Raw genomic sequence first — 9,359 nt, forward strand, 5'->3', positions numbered from 1 at the left:
TCATGGGGAAATATTCCCGATTCACGGGGAGGAAAATGCTGTGGAGCGTCTGTGGGGCACTCTCTGTGGCGAGTCCATCCCCGTCTCTTTCCATATTGGGACGTCCAAAAAGAATGGTGGGGCATATCTTACATTTGTACTTGTCTGAACATTCTACCAAAAAAAATTATTAATTGAATGATCTATATGAATGTAAACAACAGATAGCAGTCTTCTAATGTGTTAATCATTTTCGGTTGTTGTCAACTGAGCAAGAGAATGATCTCTACCAATTTTGTGTAAATTTGATTAAAGTTGAATGTAGAATCAAATATTTGTGTAAAATCTTCGTCAACTAATAGATGATAGGGATGCAAAAAAGTACCTAATTTGAAGATTTTGTATAGCATTAGGTCAGGCTTGGCCCATTCAAATTTTAACAATCCTCAACCCAGTTATACCAAGTTGCAGCCCTAATAGTAGAGGGATTCCACTTGATAAAGTAAGATGATAATTGTTTTCATTTATTTTCAATTTAACTTGGTTATTTAATTTAAACTAAGATTTTATTTTCTTTTATTTTTGGTTAGGGAAGGGGGAGTTAGAGAAGGGTGCAAATAAGGTCTACTGACCTCACCGTAGAGAGCTTACAGTTATGAAAATTTGATCCCCTCCATGTATGGAGGGATGCCAAACGACCATCTTAAATTAAGGCTTTGTGTGGATAGACTTTTACTTTTGTGTTTTTAAAAATATCAAAGTATAAAGTACATAAAATACTTTTACTTTGGTATTTTTGCTTTGAAAACTGTTTGGGTAAAAATTTTTGAAAAATATGTTTTCCAAAACAAAACTATCATTTTCTGTTTGGCAAAATCACGCCCTTTTTTTTCTTCCGTTGATTTTGAGGTCTAAGACTAATGATGGCAATCTGACTCTAGTAGCAGCGAGCAGAGGTAGGATCGAGAGTTAGAAAGTCAAACAACATATATACTTGCATAAATAATAAATATTATCTTGTAGTTACCATGAGATTATTGAATCATTATAATTAATATACTAATTTGGTTATAATGAGAGAGTGTTTTGAGAATTTATTTTATTATATATTATATATTATAATATTAACATAATAAATATTATATATATTAACACACACTTATATATAAATTTTAATTCGATTTGATTCAGTTTGACAAATTGAACCGTATAATGAACAAACCGTAACTACAAATAAATAATAGTTGGGATTAAGGTTGAATTTAGTAATATTTCACATTAGAATAAAGGGAAAATGTGTAGTGAAGTATTTTAAAAATGATTTTTTTTTTTAATTTGAGAGAATAGACAATAATAGCTGACAAGATTTGAAATTACTAGCAGAAATTAGATTGACTTTTGTGGAAACTATATTTAAATTAAACAATTTTGAGTCGTCCAAGCTCCAATTAATTAGTACAGTACAGGAGGGTACGCATGCATTTTTAAATTTTTTTTGTAGATTGCTAATAAATTGCTTTCTACCATGCATTAGGCTGCATTTGGAATTGATGAAAAATGTATAAAATTTGACATTGATTTTCTTGATATATTTATATTGATAATTGATGTAAAATTTTATGTTTGATGAGATTTTACATTGATTTATAGGCAAAATTCGACTCCATCCAAACATCCATTCAAACACTGATAAAACCGAACTAATATAAACTTTTACATGGTTCTTGTTTTACATCGCATTCAAATGCAGTGTTAACTTTCAAGTACAACCCTTACAGCTCACACACTCTCTCTCTCTCTCTTCCGAGTACAAAAGGCCCTTGTGGATCAGAGATCGAATACTTCAGGCTTACCGACTTCTTCATGCATTACCTCTGAACAAACAAAGGCACACTAAGGACAGACACAGAGAGAGGGGGGACTCCCATATTTTATTTTTCTTTGTTTGTTGTTTTCTTCTCCCGCCCTTCTCATCGGTAACCCTTTTAATGGTGCTGTAGCAACTAGAGACTCTCTTTTGTATACATCTCCCCATTTAGCCATTTATTATAGAGGCGAAGGTCTGGTAGAGAGAACAAGAGGCCGTAATGGGGACAACAGGCTTCTCTGTTCTCTCTTGCTCTTCCTTTTTCTTCTTTCTTGCGTCAATGCCGAAGACCCTGAAAGATTCTTTACATGGAAAGTTACCTATGGTGATATTATCCTCTCGGAGCGACGACTTCCGTATCTTGGCAGAAGTGGCGCCACTGCCACAAGGCAAGTAATTCATTTTCCTCTTCCACACCATCGTATGTATCATCTCCAAAGTTGGAGAGTAGGGAGTGAACCAATCCATGGACCCTTCGACACAACAGAAGTGGTGCCACTGCCACAAGGCCAACGGGGTTGCAGCAGAGTGGGAAACGGTGGCAATGGGGCGTCGTTGGACATTGAAAAAGAAATCCAACTGATGTTTCTCTCCGCTCAACTTCATCCATCGCCATCGGCAAAGGGGACCCGTCCAAACCCGCACAGCTGATGTTTGGGCGATGTTGAAAAAGAAATCCAGCGTCTTCCTCATTGGCTTTAGCACATGGGCGACAGCTTAACCTGCTCTCCCTCCCTATGCCCATTATAGCAGCGGTGGAGATTCCTCCATCTTTTCATTTTGAAGAGTTGGGAGAGAAGAGAAGAAAGGGAAAACAATAGGTTTTAAGAGAAAAATGGTAAAAAAAAGAAAAAATTTAATGGGATATTTTGATAATTTAACGCATTCCGTCATCTGACTTAACGGTCAAGGGGGGTATTTGTCTCATAGTCATTGTACAAAACAGCTTTTTGTCAAAGACCCAATAGTACAGGAGGATTTTTGTAATTTACCTGAGGTAGTGGTCTTTCCTGATTTCACTCTAACTGCTTTGTACTTTTGCCTTTTTGTTAAACCTTATAAATCTAGGTTAGTGTAAGGTGTCGGTGGCCTAGGGGATCCACTACCTCTATAATTGCAGTCTACCTCTACCATTATAAGATTTTAGTCTTCTTCCTTTAAAAGAGATTTGATGCACATATTTATCACGAGCCCTAAAAAAAAAGTAAAAAATACATCTTAGTTTCTCTAGAGGGCCTCCTTTTCTTTCTGTCCACTACTAGTGCTCTCTCTCTCTCTCTCTCTCTCTCTCCCGTGTTTCAGTGTTTTGGTTTGAATACTGAAAGAAAATAAGAGTGAAGGGGAAGGTTCTTAATGAATTTCAAAAAACAAAAAAAAAAAAGAAAAAAAATAGTACTTGCTGTCTTGCTGCTCAGATAAGAGCATAAATGCAAAATCGAAGCAAATTTTTACTCGGATTATATGTGTAGGTATTTGGTAAGAATGCATTTTTGTATTTAGAAGTGAAATAAATTTGTTGTTTTTTCACCATTTTTGCATTCAAAATAGAGAACCAAGTTTAGGCTCAATTTGGAAGGAGTACAAATACAAATATGTAGAGTACAAATTCTTGTATTTTGTATGTATTTGCACTGTACATATTTGTATTTGTATTCCTTCCAAACTAAGCATTAATTCCTTAAAAATGGAAGCAAACTTTGCATTCAAAGGTGATCAATGCAAAATAAGTTTGTTCCAGCTTTGGATTCACAAAACCACTTAAATCAATGCAAAATCAAATGGAATTTGCACTCCTACTCATTGACCAGATTTATATTCATGTTAGCACATGTACTTTTTCTTTTTTGCACTGCAAAGTGCAAACAAAAAACAGCCAAACACAGCCTTGTGTCGTCAACTCTGTTTTTCTCTTAGGTTACGTTTGGTTCGAAGGAAAAACTAGGGAAAGGAAGGGTTACTTTTTTCTTCAAACCAAACACAGCCTTAATTTCCACCAAACCAAAACCACACAGCCTAGTGTCAAATTGACCATGGGAACATGCTGGCACAGCGTCTAAGTCCTTACGAATTAAGCTTGGACAAACTGACAAAGACAGAAAACGGAAAGCCTATATGGGTAGGTTTTCATTTTCTAATAGAAACGTGGGGTCTCAGTCTCTGTGTCTCACCACCGAAAGGATAGTGTAACGTAACCTCTAATATCCTGAATCCCTGATAGCTACATGGATGGGAGTCATGTCATTGCAAATTGCCTGTGGAACATACCAGGTGGCAGGTGAATTCTAAGCCACAAACCAGAGCTACCAGCTGTCCAGTGTCCACAACCAATATATCTACTTCTATGTCAACTTTCAAGCCCACGAGAAGAAGCCCCCCCATCAAGTGGTAGGCTGCAAACGGATCCGATCAAATTCAGACGGCTATGTCCGAATCCAATCCAATTTATCCGATATGAATTATCCCAATCCCAACTACTCTGCCTTCACCCATTGTGGGAGGGCTACAACATCCTAGGGAATCAGATCAAGCAATTTCCGAACTCATCTAATTAATAAATTGATCATATTTTCAAACCCGACTGGTCATGGATAAGTAGATATCCAAACCCATATTGGATTAAATCAGATCCATTGCAGCCCTTACTTTCTTAGCCAAATATTGATCAGAACCAGTGGTGGTGATCTTTGCAAACTTTCAATCAACCCTATAGAATCTTGGCGGATGCGAGTCAGCCTGGTGAAGCAAGCCTCTTACAGCTGAGGGGACATCATCAAAATCCCCATTTCCATTGTGTTGAGAGAGATTTTTTTTCTAACCGAAATGTTTTTTTTTTTTTTTTTTTTTCATAACAACACATATTTCTCATCAATTTGTATTGATTAACCCAAAAAGTTTTTCAGGTAGAAACAGCAATAGTACCAAACAAAAACACAGCCTTTCACATGGCATCTAAAGTTGAATGCCAAGGAGCTTGTCATGTTTCATACATTTTCATTTCCATGCTGATATTTGAAACTCTAAATACGTTCTCTGCATTAGAATGAGAGCAAAGTAAACAGGAAGGATAGAATTATGTACTAAACCTGTATTGGTTCTTTACAATACTGCCGAAGTTAAATTTGTTACAAAAATGTTCCAAGGGTTCTCAGAAGAAAAGGCTCTCGATTACTTTGAAAGGAAAGATAATCGAGAGCCATTTAAAACATATATTTAGGAGATTTAATTAAGATTGAAGACTGAAAGAATAAGGATTAATATCATTAGAAAGTGGGAAAAAAAAGGGAAAAAAGCTAAAGGATGAAAACCCTTCAGCTCACATCTCCAATGTAACCTGCAAGTTGTTATTAATGGCCTCATTCTTATTTGGCCCCAAACACCATGCCTGCTTCTTGCTGACTGGGAGATCAACAGATACTGGACCAGAGTCTCCAGAAAAACCGAGACCATTGGATCCAGATGAGATAGGGCCCTCCGGCAATTTCTTCTTGAGGTTGTAAGGGTTCATGTTCATCATCCTGCATAGCATTTAGAAGAAGTTAAATGGATGACATCAATTTTCGGCTGCCAATGTTGATCACTATATTTCATGAGGTCTATAAATATTAGATGACAAATTAATAAAAATCAGCAGTGTCTACATAACCACTCAGATATATAGTACTAGTTGTAATGCTCAAATTGCAGTTAGCAGAAAAACCAGAAAGAGAAACAGAAAAAATGAAAGATAATACAGGAAGTTCTAACATCTAAATCACTGTGAGTATCTCTTACGGTGAAAATGAATTTGAAGTGATTTCTGATTAAATTGTGATCCAATTAAACCACCCCAATTAACATCAAGAAGTTACAAGACCACAAGAGCCACAAAGTAGCTAGTAGAGTGGTAGATCTTGCTTCCTAGTTCTCTGCTAGAAGCAAGCAATGGGACATAATGACATACTGACACTTGTAAAGACTATATTGGTAATGGCCTAGAAGATTGACAAGTTCATCTTACCTTTCCTTGCGTTTCTCCAGAAAACGAGCCAAGGATGCTTTACGAGCCTGAGGAACAGCTGCAGAACAAAACAAGTGTGTGATTTGCTATATTCCAAAATGGATCTTATACAATTGGTTACCATAATTATTATGTACAAGGTATTACATATTGAATGGCCATGAAAGATAAACAAGATACCTGCAGGCATCAGAGTTGGAGCAGCAGAACCCATAGAAGCAACCCTGTTTTGGGGTTCCTGGTGGCAGCTTGATGCATTCATATTACCTATTTGCCTTGATGCCAGATCATCGGTACTGCTAGAACCACTACCTGATTGAACAGACGCATGTGAATTAACTGAAATTGGGCTTGAAAGACCTGAGCATGGCGATGTAGGATGGAGCTGGTTTCCAAGAAGACCATCTCCTGCTACAGGTTTCGCGGTTGGAGTCTGCACTTGAGCTATTGGGTTTGTCATGGGAGATCCATTCCCAGCAAAGAACATAATGGCCTGAGCCTGAAAAACAGAAATACACTACCAAAATAAGAGTCAAATCTCTAAGCAGAGAACCAGTATGAGAGAGGGAGAGAGATACCTTCTCAGGAGTAATATCATTGTAGACATTCACAGCTCCTGCATAAAAGATGGTCAGTTGAGCAGGTGCTCCTGCAGGCTTTGAAATGTTCCTGCAAAGAGATTATATATCAATATTAGTATTGACTATTGAAGCTTCAAAAACTACACAAAAAGATGGTGAAGTTTCATTGAGATGTTCTATTACCATGGATCAAAGGTTCTTGCCATAGAACCAGCAGTAGGAAGAATAGAATGTGCTGTTGCAACAGGAATTCCACCAAGAGGTTGTTGCTTCATGGTAGCAGCAGCCATGTTCTGACCCATGGTAGTGTTTTGGGTCTTGATGAAAAGGTTGTTCATGGCAATAGAAATTGTCTGGTTGGCTGGAAACATCCTCACATCAGGTGGATGATTGGTGGCATGGGCATCAACATGTTGCAAAGGATAAGCTGCCATTGCATAATGGGTACCTCCTTGCCTATCAAAGTTGAAGCTTTTCTGCAAACCATTGAGGGGGAGAAACAACAAGACCGATCAGCCCATACTAACAAAAATTTTATCTGTTTCATGATGATTTGTATAGCTTGGAATAATAATAACACACCTGGGCTATGCCAGAAGTTTGTTTGTTAGCATCAAAAGCGTCTGCTGTTGCTATGGTAGGAATAAATCCAGAAGCAAAGGGATCAAATATAATCTTTTTTGCCCTATCATCCTGACCAGCCTTGAAAGGCATAAAATGAGGCAAAGCAGAGACTTTGTTTGAGAAAGGCCATTGCATGCCTGGACCTCTCATGAAGGCTGCAAGTTACAGGAAAAAAAAAGGAAGATTAACCTCTTAGTTGCAGATTACATGATTAAAAGGATCCTTCAGTCTTCCATCCCATTAGAAACTATAATTACCATTAATTTAATATCATCACTACAGAAAATTAGAGAAACCCATCTCTAATCTTCAAATCATGGAAGAGGTTAGTCATTCAAATTTGATAATTAAAACTTTTTCAACAAGTTGGCTGGTTATGTTCCAAAACAACATAAGATGGAATGCCGTTGAACAAAAAAAAGAAAGAAAGAAGAGAAAGGACCACCGAACGAACAAAGAAGAATCTTGAAATTCTCTATTACATGATTAGAAGGATCCTTCAGTCTTCCATCCCATTAGAAACTATAATTACCATTAATTTAATATCATCACTACAGAAAATTAGAGAAACCCATCTCTAATCTTCAAATCATGGAAGAGGTTAGTCATTCAAATTTGATAATTAAAACTCTTTCAACAAGTTGGCTGGTTATGTTCCAAAACAACATAAGATGGAATGCCGTTGAACAAAAAAAAAGAAAGAAAGAAGAGAAAGGACCACCGAACGAACAAACAAGAATCTTGAAATTCTCTATGGGGATTGGGGAACCAAAATAATTGCAAGAAATTCCAAATTTCTTTGTTCAGTACATCTATACAAGTGATGAAATGATCACAAGACAAAATAATCAGATGTAGTAACATAAAATTGAAATGAACATATTTGATCCTACGGAGCTAACAAAATATATTGCAGAAATTTTCTTTTTCTTGGAGCTGGTTATAAAAAAGATGAAATAGTACATGGTTTGGAACACCCATGGCGCAATTTAGCAAATGCTCATCCAAATAAAGAATAAAATAATAATTAAAAAAACGGTACGAAAAAACACAGACCCGTTTCCTTAGGGATTAATGAACACTAAAAAGACATGTTTAGCATTCGCAGTAACATCATGCATATGTGTTACAGGAATAAAAGGAAAAGAAAAGAAAAAGAAAAATGAAAGACCAAAATCGAGCCCAATCTAAAAGAAAGGGCCAGTCTAAAGTGAGCCGCAGGCGAATGTTAAGTACACGAGGGTTGTTCCTGCGACCAACTTTGAACTTCACAGCCGCATGGAAGTTAGCGAATCAAAATTCGTCTCTGAAAAGAAGAAAACAAACAGAAAAAGCAGTGAAAACCGACTTTATTTTGCATTTAGTTAATCTCGAGTCTCGACTGCGAGCCTGTGTAGTTATTGTCATAAGAAGGCGAAGAACTGAAAGCTTCCGGCACAAAATTAGCACATCCACCAACAAATAAAAAACAAAAAAAAAAAAATGATTTCTCAAACTCCATTAAGAAATGAAGGATTGAATCTCCAAATCAAACAGACAAGTTAAACTCCAAAAAAAACACCAACAAAGTGAGAAAAATCCATTTTCAGTACGCAGAAACCAGATTTCAAGCAAACAAAATTCTACAATTCAAAGATTTCAACAGACCCAGAACGAAATCCATAACAGAATCATATTTTCCACAGCAGAAACCACGAATTTAATGAAAAAAAATCCATACCGGCATTCTTGCCTGCATCCTTAATCTCCTCCTTCACAAGTGCAACCGACTCTTTCGAATTCAAACCCAAGAAGTCCCTCTCCATCTCAAATTTGAAATTCCCAACACAAACGCACCAAACCTTCACTCACACAGATCAAACCAACCCCCTCAAATCGCTTAAAGTCAAAGAATTCCAAACCCCTCCTTCGAACATCACCAGAAGAAACGAAATCTCTCTCAGAAAACCCGCCGAAATGTTTCCGTCTCGCCTACAAACGCAGAAGTGAAAGAATGTTTGGACGAAGAGACAGAAACAGAAAAAGAAGGCGATTTTTATAATTATAGCTCCGGACTTCACCAGTCGGAATCTAAACCGTCCGATCTCCCGGAATCTTTTTGTGTGCCTTCACCGACTAATCCGGTCGTAACCGCCTATTCCGGTTTCCACCACGTGCGTCAAACAAAAAGATCACACCTTCTGAAAATCGTGGCACTTTGTCGGTGCTGGTCCTTCCCGCCCATTTTAATCTTCACTCTGCGTGACACGTGGCTCCAATAGTGATGAAATTACAAGGGCTGTGCACGAGATACGAGATCTTTTCTTACCTG

General features: G+C 37.2%; 1 protein-coding gene across 1 annotated transcript; it reads right to left on the reverse strand.

Annotated features, from left to right (window-relative positions):
• Window positions 1-4,887: 4,887 nt before the first annotated feature.
• LOC104605341 (protein TIFY 6B-like) lies at window positions 4,888-9,127 on the reverse strand. The gene is made up of 7 exons (XM_010270105.3): window positions 8,769-9,127; window positions 7,007-7,203; window positions 6,608-6,900; window positions 6,422-6,512; window positions 6,024-6,342; window positions 5,844-5,901; window positions 4,888-5,361 (listed from the first exon to the last, which is right to left on the reverse strand). The coding sequence occupies exons 1-7, from the start codon at window positions 8,851-8,853 to the stop codon at window positions 5,160-5,162; spliced, it is 1,245 nt and encodes a 414-aa protein (XP_010268407.1). The 5' UTR covers window positions 8,854-9,127; the 3' UTR covers window positions 4,888-5,159.
• Window positions 9,128-9,359: the final 232 nt, after the last annotated feature.

The sequence above is a fragment of the Nelumbo nucifera genome, chromosome 3 (assembly GCF_055504915.1).
Source record: "Nelumbo nucifera cultivar China Antique chromosome 3, China Antique-T2T, whole genome shotgun sequence".
NCBI lineage: Eukaryota > Viridiplantae > Streptophyta > Magnoliopsida > Proteales > Nelumbonaceae > Nelumbo > Nelumbo nucifera.